At 40.9% G+C, this 21,028-nt stretch overlaps 2 protein-coding genes across 3 annotated transcripts in view; both read right to left on the bottom strand.

The window, feature by feature from the left end:
* The window catches only part of llgl1 (LLGL scribble cell polarity complex component 1), a 33,956-nt gene extending 17,454 nt beyond the window's left edge, over nucleotides 1–16,502 (bottom strand). Inside the window, exons 1-2 of one of the 2 annotated variants that reach the window (XM_084926480.1) lie at nucleotides 16,063–16,502; nucleotides 12,116–12,213 (exon numbers count right to left, since the gene is read on the bottom strand). In XM_084926480.1, the coding sequence (XP_084782606.1) occupies nucleotides 12,116–12,213; nucleotides 16,063–16,143 (179 nt within the window). In that variant the 5' untranslated portion in view covers nucleotides 16,144–16,502. The remainder of the gene's footprint in view (nucleotides 1–12,115; nucleotides 12,214–16,062) is intronic. The other variant, XM_084926479.1, reaches the window with a different exon arrangement.
* A 506-nt stretch (nucleotides 16,503–17,008) lies between these two features.
* The window catches only part of myo15aa (myosin XVAa), a 53,345-nt gene continuing 49,325 nt past the window's right edge, over nucleotides 17,009–21,028 (bottom strand). Inside the window, exons 60-64 of the mRNA XM_084924712.1 lie at nucleotides 20,756–20,889; nucleotides 19,433–19,566; nucleotides 18,926–19,059; nucleotides 18,493–18,633; nucleotides 17,009–17,830 (exon numbers count right to left, since the gene is read on the bottom strand). Coding sequence (XP_084780838.1) covers nucleotides 17,729–17,830; nucleotides 18,493–18,633; nucleotides 18,926–19,059; nucleotides 19,433–19,566; nucleotides 20,756–20,889 — 645 coding nt within the window. The 3' untranslated portion in view covers nucleotides 17,009–17,728. The remainder of the gene's footprint in view (nucleotides 17,831–18,492; nucleotides 18,634–18,925; nucleotides 19,060–19,432; nucleotides 19,567–20,755; nucleotides 20,890–21,028) is intronic.

The following is a 21,028-nucleotide window of genomic DNA, read 5'->3' as shown; positions in this document are numbered from 1 at the left end:
AACCAAACTGTGGATATTTTTAGTTTTTCAGAAAGGTCACGAGATAGAGGGGACCATAACATAGCCGTCCGTGTCCTTCTGTCTGTTTAGATGCATATGTTCTGTAACAAAATTCAGCGTCCTCAGATACTACAAGACAACGTGAATACACAAAACAAACACGGCACAAAAAAAAAAGATGCACGTACACACCAGCAGGCAGAGGGAGTACCTTAAAGTATCTCACTTTACTTAAAAAAAAACCCCAAACAAACAAAAAAAAAAAGCATAAAAACAAAAACACAAAGTAACCAAACAAACAAAACTAGTGAGTAAGAGGACAGAGTGCTATAATTCTGAGCTGTAAACTAGACGCACACAGTTTAGGTGTAATAGAGGGGAGGAATTAGAACACTATAACAAAAGCTCATAGCAATTATCAAAACCAGATGACGCAGATGCCTGAAACCACCACTGTGTATATATATATGTATGTCTGAGCGTGTGTGTAATCAGCGGCAATCTCCGCAGTCACCCCTTTGTTAACCCAGGAAATGAAGCCGAGCTGATAAAATAAAGATTACTCTCAAGATCTGTGACGACAACTGCACAAAATAGGACTAAATTGTGAGTTTGCGCGCATACACACACCCCCCCTCACTAGAAGCTGCACACACATACACACACGCGTGTGCTTGGTAGCAATATCGACACACTTCAGCACACTGCTTACATAAGCCTGTAGGAATGTGGATTAAAAATGCAGAAAAATAAGAGGAAATCTGGGGAGTGCATGTTTGTATTCTACTGTGTGCACAGCGGGTTTTCTACATTCCTGTTTTATCTGAGGAAAAAGAAAAGATCAATATTATAATTACATTAATTTATACGTTTTTTCCCTCACTTCCTATTCCCAGGACTCCAAATCCCCATAGTCAGGAATTTGTTAAGAAAGTCACAGATATTCAATCATCATCATTCTCACTGCTTTACTGCTCTATAGTCAGACGAGGGGGTGCAAAAAACAAACAAAACAAAACAAAATCCTCCTACAGCTTTCATAACTGCAAGTTCCATCCTCTTGTTTATGGAAGCCGTCTTCTTCCATCAGGAAGAACTTAAATCCCTCTTTTTCATTCCCTCACGACGCTGATCCCCTGCAGGCCAAGCTGGGTGTTATACTGGCATTCCTGAGTGCTGTCACTTCCTGTCCCTGTGTTTTATACACAGCAGTAACAAGTCTCAGACAGCTGGAGGTGGAGGTGTGAGGAGGGCTTTCATTTGTGGGTCATGAACTGCCAGTGCAGATTTTGTTGGGTTTTTTTTTTAAGCCAAAGCTGTGAGTCAATTTGTGCGAGGCACAACAGCATGTGTGCTAAAATACTAAAAGGACTGAATTGCTGCATTACAACATCTGTGTTAAAAGCAGATACAATGAGCAGAGTAGGCATCACGATCTAAAGAGGAGCAATAATGGCAAAAAGGTACAGAACCGCATTACCGCCAATGGGGAGAGGAAAAAAAATAATAACTTGAAATTTAAAGTTAGCTCTCCCAATCAGGAAGGTCTATGAAGATATGTCATCTCCTTGTCATCTGGAAGCAGGTAACAAGGAGGTGGCTGACAGTATTCGCTGCCCAACAGTTTGACATGAACACACTCATCCTGGTCTTTGTTCACGTTCACTGGTAGCTCTCTGATGCTTTTGCGTGTGCATGCGTCTGCTCCATCTGCTTTCCTTCGTGAAGCTTCTGGATTGAATTTTGTGTCAATCTTACCAACTTAAACTTTTGAGATACCCAAATTTTAAGTTATGGACGGCATTTTGTTCCCCTCCAGCAGCAGAAATAAGCTTCCACAGAAAGGTAAGAGTTAAATTACTGAGAGACAAATTAAAAGTGCTCTGCCGTAACTTAAAGGTAAAAGTGAAAAAGCCGACGGGAGAATAAGTGAACACAGAGAAAAATCACAGCTGTGTGGGAAAGATGAGAGGGACTGAAAAACAGACGGACAGCAGCGGTTTGTGCATATATTCCAGCTATGTCATGGTGACCACAGCTCATTCATCACAAATCTCGCAGCTCCCACACATTTAGGTTGGCTACGCAAAAACGAGTGCAAAGAAAGCTGTCAGCACATTGAGGGGGGAAAAAAAAAAAAAAGAAGACCACTAATGAATATTTAGGACTCTGTCAGAGACTTGACTTTTGGCTGGTCTGTAGCAGCTCAGACAGAAACCAGCCCACCACCACATAACCAGGAATAAAAACGTTTATCAATCAGGAGCTGTTAGAAAAATTAATAAATAAAAATGTGTGCACACACACACACTTCCTGCTCCTGGTGTGTCAGCAGACAGCTGGTAGAGGGATTCCCAGGGATGATGTCACCCTGTTGCTTTGACCTCATTAAAAGTTTATGTGCATGTCTGAATTAAGCTCCCTCCCCCAAGAGGTCTGCTCATTGGCCAATAATACAAGCCCCCAAAAGCTGTGGGGTCATAATAAGTGAGTAAATGTGTCACCCTTCCTGCCTCTACAACTATGTGCCTGTGCTCACAGCTTTGTCATCTTCATTCCAGTAAACTCTGATTAATGACGAAACTTAAAATAAACATTAAGAAGTTTTAGCATAAGAGTCTACAGGCATGGTGGCACCTCTGAGTACTAGCCAAAAGCTAACAGGCTCACAATTTCTGATGTCTAGCAGGTATAATGTTCACCATGATCATGGTCTTACTTTAGCCTGTTAACATGCAAATGTTTGTCAAGAAGCACAAACCACAAGTGTGACTAAAGCTGATGGGAATGTCATTAGATTATTATTCAGAAGGGCTGTACCATTAAAATGTTGAGAAATCGCACTAAAAAAAACAAACAAACCACAAAGCACTGAGGGTAAAAACAAAAAAAACAGGTGAGCTGAAAAGAAAATATTAAAAACCTACATATATTATTGATTTCAATAAAAGTTTCTTTAAAATGTGTTTGAATTCAATTTCCCCATCAACTCTAGTCCTGATCCCTTCAGAAGCATCAGGTAATTTGATATCCAATACCTTCATTGAGAGGAATCCATTTCCAGCAAGACAAAAGATAAAGCAATGTCAACAGGAATAAAATGATCAGAGGGGAACTGATTAAACATTTATAGGAATAATACACACACACACACACACACACACACACACACACACACACACACACACAAACTCTGAAGGCTCACTAGATATCCCTGGAGCTGCAGTGTTGATCCTCAAATGGTTTTGTATTCTGGGAAGCACAAATGTGCTCAACAGATCGAAGACATGGCAATCTACCCATTATACACACATTTTATTTTTATACCTATGACTTGATATTGATGCTGATACACAAATAAGTAGGATTGTAATAAAATATGTAAGGATTTATCCTCTGGGGACCAGGAACATGTGCTGTAAAAGGTAATTTGGAAAGTGCTTCCTTCATCATGTACAGAATACCCTTCTGAGGCTCAGCTCTTTACCTCCTGGAAGCTCTTTTTTGAACTGAGCAGCATCAGAAGTTGGTGAGGGTGGTCTCCGCTTATGGAGGTACCCTTGGAAAACCTGAACCATGTCTTTATTGATCTATTACTGAGGTGTCAAAGCTTGTCATTAAGAGTACAGGGGGAGGACATCAAACGGCATCTTTATGGAGGAAAGAGTTAAACTATGTGCCTACCAAACGCAGGATAAGGTAAAGAGGAACGCCTGCAAAGTCTCAGGGTGCCTCACCAGATAAGGCAGAAGTTTCATCGACAGTTCGAACACACACAAGGCTCTAACAGCAAAAACTAAAGGCAGTCAGACTTTAATACTCGTAAACAGAATGAAACGCTGACTCAAAGCAGAAACTTAAAGTCCTCCTCCATCCAGTCTGGAAAAAAAGTATAAACAGACACTCCAGCTGTGTAAAACCACTCCTAAACAGCATGCCAAAGGTTTAGAGAAAATTTTAAAGAAAAAGAACGACACCTGTTGAATGACAGACTGGTTGAACTGATCTATATGTTCTGTTTGTAGCATGCAAAGGTTTGCTTCACTGCTCACCAGAGGACAGAAAAGCACACAATGGAGGCCTACAGTAACTTATAATCACTGAATCACTATCTCGTCCTCACGCACGCATGTGCGCGCACACACACACACACACGCATGCGCGCACGCACACACACACGCACGCACAATTGCCCGCTGATGCAGAGAGAGTGCGTTAGCAAGGATAAAGCGATTTCACGGTCTGAATACAGACAAACAGAAGGCATTGTCTTCCATGTGGACACACAGGCAGCAGCAAACACACACCCACACACCCACCAACAGTGACAGAAGATATGTTCTTACTTCCTGCCTGACCCCATCACTAGACCTAAAGATGAAGTACAAATTAATCACACACAGAAAGAGAATGAAGGCCCTAAAAAAGGTTTAAAAAATATATTCCTAAAAGTTTCAGACTTTCAGGGAAGCTGAACTGATGAAAGACATCATTTATGTGCATTTTCTAACTCCTTCACCTCCCTACATGCATAGCAACACATGCACAAACTCTTCAGACGTCTGGCAAAAAGTCTACAACAAGACAAGCCAAACAACTCCACCCACCCACTAGAGAAACAATCTTGTCTCATTTGCATCCTTTCCCTCTGCTAGTACCTCTCCACCTCCCACACTCCCCTTTCTGTGCAGCCCCCTCAGTGCACGTTCTGTCACACCGAGGCAGTCAAACCTGAAGTAGTGGATGTACATGTACATTGGAGAATCACTACAAAACAGTACACGGTTTATTTTAACACTGCAAACATTAATGGTCCCAAGAAGATCAGCTGAACAAAATAACATCACTAGCAGGACCAAACAGCACAAGTCTAGCAATTCGAGTAGAGTATTTCTACCTAAGCCAGGTCTAGCTAGAGAAAACCCTCTACTAAAAGTAACATCAAAGAGAAACAGAAAAGGATGTTATTTATATGTACAACATATTGAGGGTTTTTGTTTAGCAACAATCCCACCTCCACCTTTAAAAAGAACGCAAGTTTAAGGAAAAAGCCAACAAGATACATTAGCAAAGCTAACGTACAGAAAACCTAAAATAAACTTAACTAAAAATTGTACAATTCCTGATGTTTAGGTGATGCAGGTCACCAGGTTTGCAGTACACTGACTGAAACTTTACACTACTCTGTGGTAAATAATGCGTGATTTCGGACATAGTGACTATGGGCATGTTAATGTTGTCATTAGTCTTTTTTTTTTGCTGAAATTATAGCCTCAAACCCAGAAGTAGGGCTGCCACGATTAGTCGACTAGTCACGATTACGTCGACTATCAAAATCGTCGACGACTGATTTAATAGTCGACGCCTCGTTTGAAGCATCACAAAAGACGCAGGAATAAGTAGTAGGATTTAAGAGTGTAATAACGGACTGAAACAGAAGATGGCAGCACTGTATGTACAAGGATGCCAGCTGCCGTTAAACCCCAAAGAAGAAGAAGCTGTATCCCAGAATTCATAGCGCAGCCCAGCTCAGTTTACAACAATGGCGGCAGCTAGTTAGTTTTAATATTACTCTTATTATTCTTTCTGGGTTACAAAATAAATGATTAAAATATTTTCAGGCGAGAATGTAACTGTATAAACCTCAAATATTTGCTCAGTTTATCAAGACACCACATATTTTCAGAAGCGCTCCGACGTTTTCGGAGACGTCTGTTACCCACTAGCTCGATAGCTAACCGGGGGCAAGGCTCACTAGAGCCCGTGAGAACACCGGACTCCCGCAAATCGTTTTCAAACCCACCGCCGTCTTTCGCTACTCAGGTTAAATATATATAAGTCACTTAGATAACTTCAAAATGTTATTGTTTGGCTTTTTTTTTAGTATTTTATTTGTTCCTGAGTAAATCGGTTTGGCAGAGATTAAAGTTATAGTTTTTACACAGCTGACTAAACGTCAAGCAGACAGCTGATTATCAGAAATGTGAGATGCTAGAGAATATACTCCGGTGTCCCGTTATATTTTAGATAGCAAGGAGCAGACGGCTGAGTTTATTAAACTTCACCGAAACAATCTGCAAATTTCATTAAAATTTAATAAACTATCATCTTGTCTTTATTTTTAGTTAGCACAGACCTTAAACACTTAAAGCTGTAAGCTAATGATAGATATATAAGAGCAGATGCTGCTGGTGCAATAAGCTGTATGTTTTACGTCCAATGGATGCATGATCTGATTAGTCGACTAATCGCAAAAATAATCGGTGACTAGTCAACTATCAAAATAATCGTTTGTGGCAGCCCTACCCAGAAGCATAGCTGCCGATTAATTCACAAAAAAAGAAAAAACAAAAAAGAAAAGGAAATTTTAAAAAATTTATAAAAATTGTGCTTTGAGTGTTACTTATGTAAAGATGTAAACATAGCTTTAACAGGCTTATTATCTGCAATGCCAGAGACAGTAACACTGGGAGGTAATGGCTAACAAATGCAATCCAAAGTAAAGCTACCAAGTAGCTAATGCTGCCATAATGCTCTCTTTAATTCAGTCACCTTACCCTGCTCATTCAGCAAATCAGACAACTTTGATTTGTCAGTTCAGATAAATGTTTTCTTTTTCATGCCTCAACTCTCTTATTATACAACCCATCCAATCTGCTCTACTTGGTAAGCCCGCACAGTCTTTATCCCCGCAGACAGACTCCTGCAACTTGTTGCCAACTGGGCGAGCGAGTGTGTGCACATTAATTCATGTGTGTGGGTGTAAAAGGGGTGAGGAGGCAGGCAGGGACTAAAAGCAGAGAATGAGGCGTGAGGAGGGTGAAGGCAGAGAGAGCAGAAGGGGTGGGGTTAAAAGGTCCTGCAATTCTTCAGGAATATCAATGAGGAGCTAGGAATAGTCGGGAAACCAAGTGACACAGAAAGTGAAAAAGAAAAAACAAAGACAAAAGTATGATAGGAGGAGGGAGAAACTAAAAATATTGTAGAGAGAAAAGTACTTTATAAGACATCCGTATAAGCAAGCGGAGAGTAGGCTGTGTGTGGGTGATTGGGGGAGGAGAAGGTAGGAGGTAAAGGATAGGAGGAGTGTTCCAGATTAAATCAAAGTCTAACTTGATCTCAACTATACCAATGAATACTTGCATTGATTTGTTCAACACAAACAAAAATAATGCAGCTTACATAAAATGGTATCTGCATCTGTGTGGTCTGTGTCTGCAACACAGACCACACAGTTGTGCATAAAAACACAAATGCATATAACTTGATCAAAAGCTGGAGACTGATGACGGGGAAATGGCAGGAGAAGCTGAAGCTGTACTACAATTAGAAGGGAAACTGATGGCACCAACAAGCACAAAGGAAATGCACCGTTTTCACCGCCAACTACACAGACATGAGCACTCGCATTAAACTAAAACAGCTGTCAAAATAAAATCAACTCATCATGAGAAGAAATTAAGAAAACTGGGATTTTTTTTATTTATTTTTTTTAATCCAGTCATACATTTTAGTGCTTGGCGTCAGTGTGACATTGCAACAGTGCATGACTCATGGTGTTAAAGACAGATTTCTCTTGAATTCCCGGAAAAAAAAAAAAAAAAAAAAATCAGTGAACAACCCTGTGGTCTAAACTAAGCTGGACTATGGTGACTTCAGTACAGATAAAAATACTGAATAAAGATGCAAATATAAAGTGTCAGATAGGAACTGATGAATCAGAACAACAACAGGCAATTGACCAGCAGGATGTCAGCGAGACAGACGCAGAGCCATCAGCTGGAGCACACTCACAAACACACAGATCAAAGCTCTGCTGCCCGAGTGTGTAAATATTAGCTCGTCCTGGCTGCTGGATGGCCGGTCCTTTTGATTAATGGTCAGAGTGTCTGTGCGACTGAGCACGTACCACATTGTCTAGAAGTAATCAGAGCCCCGACTTGTCATTCTGAAATAAACGTGTTCATCGCAAAGAGGTTCTGTAATACTGTAGGCAGCATTTTCTGACCTTTTTACCCTTAACCGATGCATTTCTTACCACCAAACTCTAATGTCTGATGTGCTTAGCTGCAGACTTTTAAACCCCTCCAGTGTGCAAGTACTTCTCATCCCAGGCAACTGCAATGGTTGTCTTGGAAACCATTTCAAAAGCGCCCTTTATTAAGACTCGACTCAGCAACAAAGCTCTTACTCACCCGATCTGCACACACGCACACACACAATGAGGGAGGGTTAACCCAGGGCAACGCAACATGCATTCCATGACAGGAGACAGACTCCTAAGTCGCCCCACCACCCCCACAGATGATAGGGGGAAAAAAAACCAACAAAAAAACCCTCCACACTACATTGTCCCCTTCCCTCTGCTGAGCCCCAGTCTGTGGTCGAAGCAGAAACTCTCAGGGTGTAATATGACCCTGCCTTTATAAACACAGAGAACGAGAGAAGGAGAAAAGGAGAGGGAGCAAGTGAGAAATTTGAACGAGAGGCTGAATGTGAACAAGAGGAGACGTGGTGCCAGGACGGAGAGCATGAGTTCAAATGAAACGAGTACCTCAAATTTAGCAATTTTCTACTCTTCTTTTGTGAATACTCTCTAGTCCTACTACTCAGCACGCTCTCCGCACAGTTCAGGCATCAGCGTCAGAAAGCAGGACTGCACATCTGGCTCTACAGGGCTGTGAATGTGTACTACAGTACAGGTATGCTGGCAACCACTTCTAGCTCAAACCAAAGTCAGTGAGCCTGTCAGATTAACAAGGAATGTGGACACTCACTCACATACACAAACCTGAAACTCATTCTCACTGCTTGTCTGTCTAGTTTACCCCCAACCTTGAATTCGGAAGTGGAATAAAACTGTGTTGCTTTCTTCAAGTTTATTATTTGTTGTATATCACTGTAAAGGTTAAAACAAACAAGTAGTAGGCTTTGAGAGATTAAAGGGAAATTCCAATGAATTTCCCACTAAAGTGGCTGTTGTGGCTCAAAGTGTCATGCAGATCCCTGTAGTGTCTACAGAGATTTGGGGAAATGAAGAGTTTCTAGGGAAACCCATAAGATGACCTTAACACCAGTGTATTCATTAAACAAGATGCAGATGACCGGAGGCTGAGACTCAAAGACAACAGGACACTCATGAAAAACAACAAACCTAAGGAAACTGGTGCTGCTGCTCTCACATTGTTCTTATTGATACCAAATGTGGTGGATCTACAGATAGGAACACCACCAGATGGAAATCTACAAATAATTAACCTGCCACTTTGTTAAAAAATACCAGCTGGACATGGTGCTTCACCTCCACAAAAAAAAAAAAAAGCTCCTGCTCAGCTTCTCACGGTCTAAATAAAAGCATTTACCTACACTATTAAAACACCACACACAAATTCAGTGAGCTCTTAAGAACCACCTATTCTTTCACAAATGTTTGTAAAGCCAGACTGCATGACTTGGGTGATTGAATTTATACACCTGTGGCAACGAAACTGAAAACACCTGAATTCAAAGACTGAGGTGTGGCCCAATACTTTGTCCTTGTAGTGTATGGTTTGGCTCTTTTTTCTCTTGCTTGAATGGAAAGCAGTGATTAGCCAGCGGGTTGGCCAAGTTTTCTGTGACCCCTCATTTCTAAGAATCTCTACTGAAGATCAAACGTCATCCAACACCAAAAGTCACAGCTGCCACATTACTGTAACTCCATCAGGTTAATATAAAAACCCTTAATCAGTGAAAATCATTAGCTGCAGCTCTTTGTGACAAACATTCTTCCAAGGGAAAAAACAAACAAACATCTCACTGCCATCAAGTGTTTAGTTTTATTACATTTAGGAGAACTCTCAGATTTGGGCACCATAAAACTTTTTTTAAACAACTTACAACTTTAGCTCAGGGGTCTGCAATTAATTCGCCCAAGGGGCCACATGAGAAACTGGGATGTTGTAGAGGACTGCACCAAAAAGCTGACCTCAATATTAATTTTATCTCCTTATTAGCTTATTGGTCCAGCCCTCTAAAACAGTGTCTCGTGTAACTACCTGGGAAAATTAACCAGCTTTAGGTGGTCCTGAGCCACAGGCTGAAGTTCTAATGCAATGTAGGTAAATGTTCTCCAGCAGCTGGAATCTTGTTAAAAGGCAGGGTGATGGCGGGTTAGTTTTGCTAGATACAGACATTTAGCCGTGGAGTGGAGTTATTTTTGCCCCCCCGCTGTCTGTTTCACACTCCCTTGTCTTCACTGCTGCCGTTTATCTCCATCTCACCATTCCCCCCTCGATCCATCCCTTTCTGCAGTGCAAGCGCCTGGTACCACCAGTCTCTCTCTCTCTCCTCCCATCTGAATGTGAAAGAGTCGATTCTCCAGCATAATGCACACACAGCCAGCAGCCTCCCTACACACACACACACACACACACACACACACACACACACACACACACACACACACACACACACACACACACACACGCAGTTACTATAATCTGTGCAGAAACACCTTTGATGCAAGTTTTAACATATCCCAGCGTTTCGTTTTCAACCTAAGGTCTTACTCTGGTGAAGTTCACCTGTCTGATCAATGAAAGGGAGGAAAGCCCAACTCTGGGCAATCCTGAATACAACACCACAGCAGCAGACTGCTACTCACTCTAGAAGCTGCGGCATAAATACGGCAGAGTTGGATGCCACAGAGATAACAGACATCAACAACACGTCACAGAGCTGCTGGTGTGGATGAAGCACTAGCCTCAGAGCTGCTGGAATTTCTGACACAACCGACACACTGAGCCAGATTATGGCTTTGTCATAATGCATATCATGAGCCAAACCCGATACAGATTCCCAGCACAGCTTCACTCGGCTCATCCGGCATTACTCAAACAGAGTGAACGTTGCACTGCCACTTCCTGGGTCGGGGGGTTAAGATTCCCCCACTGACCGCACACCAAGAAATGCATTTAAGGTATTCTAAGCCTCTGAGGATGAAATCCTCTTCAATGCCAGCATGTAAATTCTGTTGCAACAAAGATGATGTTGTTTATCTGGTGTCATTCTCATACTTCTGGTTGACCATCCTTTTGGCTGTGATGACATTTTTCGCCAGCAACTTACTTACTTATCATCATCATATCTTCTAACCCACTTGTCAGAATGTGAGTGCAAGTAAAATATCAGTTATTTAGAGAAATAATTATAGTAAAATTGAGGGTTTCTTCACAACCTCTCTGGTCACAGGCACATGGTAGGCTTCTTTCTAGAAACACAGTTGGCGTGGTAAATATACGTGACTAATGTCACAACTTTCAAAAAAAACAAAAACATGGAACATGAAAATCTAGAGACACACTGGTCCACCCACACACACTTCTACCAAACTGATGTTATATAAACAGCTCTTCTGCAAATCCTGACTGATCAGACATTCCTCCACATTACAAAAAAAAAAAAAAAAAAAAAGCCAAAAAGTGGAGCTTGAGAAAGACAGACCATAAGATATAGTTCTATTGAAAAGCAATAAAGAGTATGATCACTGTAGACCTGGTGTAATAACAGCAGCTGAAGGAATGACTAGCTGTCATCCTACAACATGTGCATTTTCACTAAAGAGCATGAAAAAAAAAAAAGACATCCATGAAACACTTCTGCCACAAACCCACAGCTAAAGCAAAACGGTATCTGCACTGCAGCAAGATAAGCAGAGCAGCACTTCAAAAGATGTAAACTGACAGCAGTGAAAGAGAAACAGTCTCTGTAATCTTATCCGAGGTACTCCTAGATCTTTTCCTGTCCCCAAAATCTTTATCAGCTTCATGACACAACCTAAAATATGATAAATTATAATCTGTTTGACACAAACACAAGTCAGTCACCTCAGCTTTGTGTTAGCTCACTTGTAGTATGCATGCCTTGACTAATACAGCATGACCACTTTGAGACTTGGACTCCAATATGATCTGTTAATCTAGTCTAATGCGATGTATTCATTTAAAAAGTGTGATGCTATTGTGAGATTTCTTCATTTCTTGCCTTTCTGAGGTTTCTTATTTGAAAATGTCAACCCTTACCAAGCCCCCAAAACAACTTCTGCAGATGCATGAGCTCACTGACAGAAGGATACATTTTGATGGCTCCTGACTTTGTCCCGATGGCCATGAGCTGCAACTTGGGGTCAAAGGCCAAAGCACTGGGCTGATGGGGGAACCCATGCTCCACAGTCTGTGAGAGAAAGCCAGGCAGAGAAAGAGTGGAGAAGACAAACTGATGAGACAGATTTATCAAATGCCACAAGAAATACAACAACAAGTACACTTGCATTTATTTTTCCAGACTTTCCTCCATAAATGCACCCAGTTCTGTCTGAGAGTTTGCGTGTCGTTTTCTGCTCGTCAGACTCGCTGAATATAGTCAGCGAGGCGTCTAAAAGGGAGGACTCCCTTAATAAAGTTACAGGAAAGTAGTTTAAAAAGTACTGATGGCAGCAGCATTGCTTTATTGTAATGCGCTGCAGACCTTGTTAAATTGGGTTGAAATAAAATCTCAGCTTTTTTTCTCTCCAAGCCCATGTCAGGAGATGGCAAGACAGCTGGAGAAGTGTTTATGTCAACAAAGAAAATGGGAACAGAAACCAGTAGAGAGACACCTAAAACTGGTTTAAAAACAGGTTGTGGAGGTCTTCGAGGTTTCGGCATGGCTAACTGAAAAAACTGAACCTGGCTGTTTGCTTGAACTCAGACATAACGTAAAACATTAACTCCCTCGGTCTTTAAAGTGCCGGTGCAGTGCGATCTGTCTCTATCACACAAACACAGTCACATCAAAGCAACCCTCCTGAAGAGAGACAACGTCTGTGACAGTCTGGCAGCTGCTGCCAAACATTACAAAAGTGTGTGTGTGTGTGTGTGTGTGTGTGTGTGTGTGTGTGTGTGTGTGTGTGTGTGTGTGTGTGCGCGCGCGCGCGCACATACATGTGTGTTTGTTACAGCAAAACAAACAGTCCATGGACTTTCATCAGATTCAGACAAAGAATCATCATTCGGCTAACATGAACATAAGCTGTTTAAGTGTCTCCCCACCTAAAAACTGTGAGGTCTGTAAGTATTTGAACAAAGACAACATTTTTGCAGCTTTGGCCTCTTTACAACTCAAAGAAGATTTATTTTCAAGGTGTTTAACAAAATTGTTGCATTAACTGTTTATGGATTACAGTCAGTTTTATACACAGTCCCTCATTTTCAGAGAGTCCAAATTAATTGGATGGCCAGGTGAAGCTTGTTCCCTCATTATTCCATAACAAAATAGCAGATAAAAGATCAGTAGTTGATGTCCCATTTGGTATCTGTTTATTGGAATTATGGGTAAGAGATAAATAGAGATGTCAGTGCAAGTGAAGGAGAAAGCTGAAAAAGTAAAATAAACCAATTAGAGAAACAGCAAAAACTTTAGAAGTGACCAAACAATCTGACACATACTTAGAAAAGCCAAAAGGCCACAAAGACCACAGAAGACAACTAAAATGTTTCATGACAGAACTACTTTCAACATCTAACCGAGCAACAAGAACACTACTTTGGAAGCGAGGTGCATCATTGCCACAGTCTAGTCTGACAGAAACAGCAGGATGAACTGTGACATGTACAGGACCAGAGCCTCTGCTCAGATCTAGCTGAAAACTGACCAGATGGTACTTCACAGTGAAGACAGTTAATGACTCAAAGCAGACTGCAAAAGCATCCCAAGAGTTTGTCAAGGAAAATAAATATCAACTGATCTCATCCCAAAAGAGCATGTCATTTTAGTTACTGAAGGAAGAGAGACCCTCGAACAAGCAGGAACTGAAGCTGGCTGCAGCAGAGGCCGAGGAGAGCGTCTCATGGTAGGAAACGTAGCATTTCATGATCTCCATGGATTCCTTAAATCCTTCATTTTTTTCAATTTATTTCCAGTCTCTAAAACTCTAGAACCTATTAAAATGACCCTGAAAGTCTGCACTTCAATCACATCCCAGTTGTTTGATTTTAAATCCTCTGTGATGGTGTATGGAAGCAAGACTACAACAGAAAATGATGTCTTTGTCCAACAAATAATGGCCCTAACTGTACTCTCCTACCACAAAGGCATTTATCTAGCGGGCGATTCTCTCAGATGTCTCATTTGGTTAGACATAATACAAAATATATTTATCAGATATGACTCGGCGCTACACCAACTCTCGTTAAATCACTCTCGTCAACACATTTCTGATAGCTTTGTAACGGCAACAATGATGTCAAACTGATTGCTCTGGAGTTTTTGCCCGCCTGAGTCACATTCACACAAAAGCTTACTTCCACATAGGATATCATCAGGAATAAGTAACAGAAAAACAAAGAAAAAAAAAAAAACAATAACTGATCACACCTCATTATTTTATCCCATAGCTAAATTAAATGAACAAAACAAACACCTGATCATTCTATTACCAAAAGAGATGCTGATTAATTTTCAGTCAGATCTACCAGCTGTCCAATCGACTATTTGCTGTGGCTCTAAGGAAAGCCACAATCTAAAACCGTTCAATGGCAAACTCAATGAGGGCCTCGACTGGAATGCAGATACTGAGGCGGGATGGTGTAAGGACAGTTTGTCAAAGCGCTCATGTCACTGTGCTGGCCACAGTGAGCCATCTCATTCATGCTACTCAGACAACTTAGGTTACCCAAGTCTGCAAGGTCATGCAAGTAAGGCTCTAGGAGCCACGAAAGGCTGATTAATATTTTCCAGGACATGCGCTGGTTCATGTTTTTTTATATTACTTATTCTTTCATTTGCTAAAATGGCTTAAAAGAGGACTCTTTTTACTTCAGAGTGCAAGTCAACTTGAAGTACTTAATTCTGGAGAAATAAATCTACTGTAGTGCTGATTCTTAACGATCATCAGTCATCATCGTGTTGTTTGCACCGCAGTCCTAAACAATCCTGCTGAGAAGGGTTAATGTCATTATCACATCCAGCGTGCAGGACAAACTTGATTCTTTTAACATTTAAGAGGTCCAGACAGCCTGGCTCTCTGGGACACTTTCTGAGACACAGCATGCAGACCGTGCCTTCATCTAACCTGAGTTCAAGGCCACTGCAGTGCTCAGTATGATCTTAGAAACACCCTGTTAGGTAAGTTACTACAGCTGACACTGGATATGCAGAACTATCAGTACATTCCACAGATCTGTGTGGTGCAAGCTGCTTTTATGTTCCCACCAGCGTAGCAACAGTGATCTGGGTGACAAGATTCAGCTAATACTGAAAGTGGAACTGAAATGAGCTCTTACATTGACTGTCCAGAGGGGAAACCCACCATCACCACCACTGAATGTTACCACAGGACGCTCAGATTTACTGTACATGAACTGGTTCATATCCATGTGGATGTGATGCCAGCATGAAACCTGACACTCGTGGCTGCACCCACAGACCCCCAAGAACTGGAACAAGGGGTATGAGGACTCTGCATAACAAAAAGCAGCAGAGATTTAAAGATCTTCTACTAAAACCAGACGAGAGGAGTAAAAAGTGCCATCACGCTGAGAGACACCCCTGCTCATTGCATGACAGATGGGTCACACCACACGAAGCATCAAACTGCTGGAAAACCATGTATTGTAATTTAATCCCGTTAATCTGCATGCTGATAATCCCCAACACCCACACAATCCTCTGTTGCTTGTTAATTACAGCAATATTAGCGCTACAGTTTTCCTTGATTGCTGCTCGGTGCTCACTTTGAGCGAGGTCCTGGTTTGGGTGAGGGGTAATTAACACGCCGTGAAAACAACTCAACAGCCACTAAACACACATCAACAAAGCGCCCTGCAAACACACCACCCGCACTTCACAGCTAATCTGTTTTTCTGTCCGCGAAGTAGGACAGAAAACAGCAAGCGCAAGAGGAGTGGCCGGACTTCAGCTGCAAAGTACTGGCTTTTTTTTTTTTATATATCTATACTTTAAAAATAAGTCTTTTAGTTTAGGGGAACCAGGCGAGAGGAGGAATACCATCTCCCTCTCTTTCCTCTTGTCCCGTTACTTTACCTTGTTGAAGGCGAAAAGCTCCTGTTTTATCTTCTCTCTCTGCGGGTCGGTGCCCTGCCGACGAAACCTAAACTTCATCATCTTCAAGCCGGTCACGGGGGAGGCAGGACCGAGGGGACAGAGAGGGTAACACGGAGGTATCAACCCGAGCTTCTCGGCGGGACTAGAGGCGGTTCGGCGCAGTCGGAAGATGCTAAGCTAGCTAACGGACTAGCCCATGCAGGCTGAAAGCGGGGGTACAACACTACTGCCTCTGCTGCGGCTCTCCTCCCTCCTCTCCCTCCTGGTGCTGTTTAGGTCCTGGTGGGTTTGACCACAGCAGCCCCCCCCCCCTCCTCTTCCCGGTTCACACGGATCCCGTTATTGGTAACCAATAGGGACGAGGAAATCTGCGAGCAATTTACTCAGCAACGCCTACACAACCAAGGGCTCGCGAGACGGATGCTCGGTTTGTAGCACAGGGTACACCGTCGGTATGTCCCAGCTGCTTGAGTTTGTACACTGCGACAACTGGGACTTCCTTTAAATAAAATGGAACGGCCAGAGATTAAATAGCCAATAACGGCTAACTTTTCTCACTCGAAACTGTGGAGAAAATGTAAATATTTTACCTTAACTATTGTAAATTTGTTTTTTTAAGATGTCAGAAACTGGGTTTAAGATAAATAATGGAAGCAGACAGATACAATCATGTTTGAAGGACTACTTCAAACATGATTATACGTCCTTTTTAGGAAGAAAAACGTGAAAAGAATGGTAACTCTGACCATTAATTGAAGGTTATATTTAGCATATATTTTATTTTAATTATATTTTACTAGTTTGGTTTTTTTTGTAGTATTGTATTCACCAATGATTTCCATACTCTTTAATTCCACCTAACTCATATACATTGCTGTGTATTTGCTAAAAAATAAGAAAGTACTCACACACCACTACTGTTATACTAAAGCTTTAATTTATTATTCACATGCAATAGTTATGTAAAACTGCTATTTGCAAAAAAATTAACTGTAAAAATAAAATATTTCAGTTAGTACAAACTCTTAGTGATGTGGCCTCAAAGCTTATGTGCCAAAAAGACTTTGCCCCTTGGCAAAGCAGAGAATAAGAGATGTGTCAGAAAAAGTTCTTTATCCTATCAAACCAAAAGTTTCCATTAATGTCAAAACCAAGATGAGGTTATAAGGGTTTGTTTGTTATACAGCAATAAACTGGCACCACCGTTACACTAAATTAATGGTGTCCCAAGAACAAAGAAAATCACGCTATTCTTCTAAAGAGGGGGCATGGAAACAAGGAGACATTAACCCTTATAGTTATATTGGACAAGATCTTAAACATTTCTGGATGATTATGTAAAACTATAAACATTAAAGATTAAGGCATTCATTCAAGTTTCTTCTAAAACTAGAATGTGACTGACATGAATGACATTTTATGTGCCAAATCATTCATTAAGAAAACAGCTGATCAATTAAGAAAAAATAAAATTTTCATGGCCATAATGGAAAAGCACTTTTTCAAAATCATCACAATAAACAAGTTATCAACTTACATAACAGTGCCTTTACATACAAAAATAACCTGTCTTACGAATAGAGGTAGAGTACATTTTTAAGGCATAAACTGTGATTTCTATGTATATGTCATCCTCGTGTTTGTGCTATAGCAGGGTGATTTCACTTGGTGGCAATGTGAGTCTCTTCTCTCTGACTGACAGCATGTTCTCCACGTGCATGGCGATGACTCGGCACAGCTCCAGGCCCTGGAAAACATCATATAGACCCTTAAAGAAACAACACTGGACTTAAGATGAAGAGTGAATATAGACTGCACAGTGGTACAGTTAGGGGCGAAAGGGGCAAAAGTTTGTGGACACTTTTTCCTTTTGTAATTTTGCTTGTGTACACCATCAGAGTGAATTTTAAATTAATCAATATTTGATTGAAGTCCAGACTTTCAGATTGATGCAGATTCAAACTGCAGATTATAACACATTAACTGCAAAAGCAACCCAAAAGTTTCTCAAGGCAAAGAAATGGGATATCTTTCTGAAACCAATAAAGCATGCTCTTCAGTTTTCAAATGCAAAACTGAAGGCAGAGACCCACAAATAAGCAGCAACTGAATGTGGTTGGAGTAAAAGCCTGGGGGAGCATCTCAAGAGAGAAAACTAAGCATTTGGTGATGACCCTGGGTTGTAGACTTCAAGCTGTCGTTGACTGCGAAAGATTTTCGCAAATGGGGTACTGCGTATAAAAATCACTTTAATTCCTTAAAAGTTGATGCAACACTTTCATTAAACACCTTGAATTAAAGCTAAAAGTCTGCACCTCAGTCACATGTTGATTGCAGAAATGTGTCACTGTAAATACAGACTGTTACACACACACATCTAAATCTTCCATCTATGTCTTATACACCCACCTGCTCCAGCTGCAGCTGTGTGACACGCTGGTTAAGCAGGTCTCCTATCATGATCTCCACATATGGGTAACTGGAGCCAGATGTTGGCCTCTGAGTGCGAGTTGATTGAATCTCCTTCAGAGGAAAACGCACCATAGTCTCCTAATCACACACAAACACACCAATGTGCATATAAATAGGCATTCAGGGGACACACAGACATAAAATATAAAATTAAATATCTCAAGTTTTAAAGGTTATATTTTCTCTTGCATAGATTTTTTTTTATTTGTAATTTAGATTTTATTAAAAAATGATGGATGGGAGAGCCAATAAACACCATAACCAAGAGAGGGAGCCAAAAGCTTTGTTTAAATATAATAAAATTCCTGCCTTTTTTGTATTTTTAAATCACAATAGATCAGTAAAAGGATAAAATGCTTGTTTGACTCACATGTGTGTCCTTGTTAAGAAAATGAAGCCCGTTCAGATTAACAGCCAGGATGCATGGGGCGTGGACGGAGGAAGAGCCAGAACTCTGGATGTAGAAGAAGGAGGAGCCAAACATGGGGAAGGCACTGACCAGACCTGGGCAAAAACACACCAAAGCTCACTTCTGATAAGCTGCCGCATTCAAATTGCGAGGTAAAGATGTTTACAGAAAATGTCGTGACAAATCAGCGTGCTTTTGAACATTTTCTTTCCCACTGGTCCAACAAAAATGCTCTAAGAAGACACCTTGCTGCACTCATATCAACTTAGAACTGCTATTGGGGATCAGAATAAGCCTTTTTTTTGTTTACCAGATGTTTCAGATGTTTATCCTAGTAGAATTGTGACAGAATATGCAATGGGCTTTGCTATTAACAATACAAAAGTTATTAATATTATAGGACATATGTAAAAGTTAAATGGCCAAATTGTGAGTATCTTTCACACTCACAAAGAACTGTTGTCTTACCAAGGAACTGCGCACGGGCCTGGTGTGGGTTTAAGGGCTGGACCTGCTGCATGTGTTGTGTTGTCATGTTCAGCCACTGCTGTGAACCCTGTTTGCTGTAGAACTGCGGAGGGATACACTCCTGCACCTCACGGCTAACACACACGCACACACAAAGAGTGAACAAGGTGTAATTGAGAGACAGCAGCTCAAATTATACATGTGCATTTTAGGTGTATTTTTCTGTACAAGTTGACAATGTACAAAGCAGAGTATGGTGGCCCTGAGAGGTCAAAAAGACTGCAGCATAAGAAAAGCCAAGAAAAATACAAAAATGCTACAAAAGCACATAAAAAACACAAAAATACACAATGGAATTAAAAAAGAAACACACAACAGATGTAAAGCAAAAATAAAAAATAAAAAGATAAATAGCACAGTGGAAGTTGGGGGAAAAAAAGCTCCCAAAACACAACAGAAGTGGTTTTTTTAGCAGAAAATCTTACATAATAGCTGTGGAAATGAGAGAAACAGAGACATCCAAAGGATTCGACTGAGACACAGAACCTGAGGATTTGTAGCTGTTGTGAGGAAGTAAAGGTGTAATTGGATGATACATATAACACTGTAGATGAATGTTTTATATTAGCTGTTCAACATACCATGTAATGGTCTAACCTGATGAATTTTCATTGTGTTTTGTGTGCTTTTGGAACATTTTTCTATTTGTGTTCTTTTACGTTGCAGTACGTTTGACCTCTCAGGGATACCGTACATTCTCTTCTACCACTGCTTCTCCAACCTGTAGGTTTCCCCAAGGTTCAGTCCTGGGTCTACTATTATTGTCTTACTACATTTTAAAGAGCGTTGTTATATAAAACCCTTAGCTAACTAACTTAGTCCCTGGATGCAGCAGCAACCTTCTCAGCCCTTTGTGATATAGCCACAATATCAGAAATAGTAGAAAAGGGATATCTGGGCAAAACGTGCTCTTCTGTAAGTCAGCCATGTCTTACTGTTTGGAAAAAATTAAGCTACTAAAAGTCTCAATCACTGGTTTCTTTAGATAACTTTAATTTAAATCACTTTGAATCAATTTAATTCCTAAAAAGTGAATGGAACACTTTCATTAAACCGTTTGAATTAAAGCTAAAAGTCTGCACTTCAGTCACATGTTGATTGCATAGATATGATTAGATATGATGGGTGACAAAAATGCAACATAAACCTACCTTTAATTTCTCCCTTGTATCACTAGTAACTTGCCCAAAAGTAATTGATATGCAAGTGTGAGTTGGTACATTAGCATGCAAAAGGTTTCCAACAACAAATGGATATATTTACAGGGTGGGGAGGTAGATGGTGTCTTTGGCACGATGCTGTAGGGCAGCCAGCCTGGTAATCTGCTGCAGATGCTGTTCACTGGGCTTACCCTGAGGAACCACACTCAGCAAGGCCTTCAGGTAGTCTGGCAACACCTTCAAAAGAGATGCACAATGTGCATTAGTCCGTCTTGTTTCTATGACAAATATCAACTGATGAGAAGACGAAACAAGATGTAGTTCTATGCACACCGCCCGACCACAAAAAACCCCCTCATCAAGTGGTGATGACGTA

The sequence above is a fragment of the Perissodus microlepis genome, chromosome 4 (assembly GCF_051167445.1).
Source record: "Perissodus microlepis isolate ML-2025 ecotype Zambia chromosome 4, ASM5116744v1, whole genome shotgun sequence".
Classification (NCBI taxonomy): domain Eukaryota; kingdom Metazoa; phylum Chordata; class Actinopteri; order Cichliformes; family Cichlidae; genus Perissodus; species Perissodus microlepis.
Note: the sequence above shows the minus strand (reverse complement) of the source record. Positions and strands in the feature narration are given on the sequence as shown.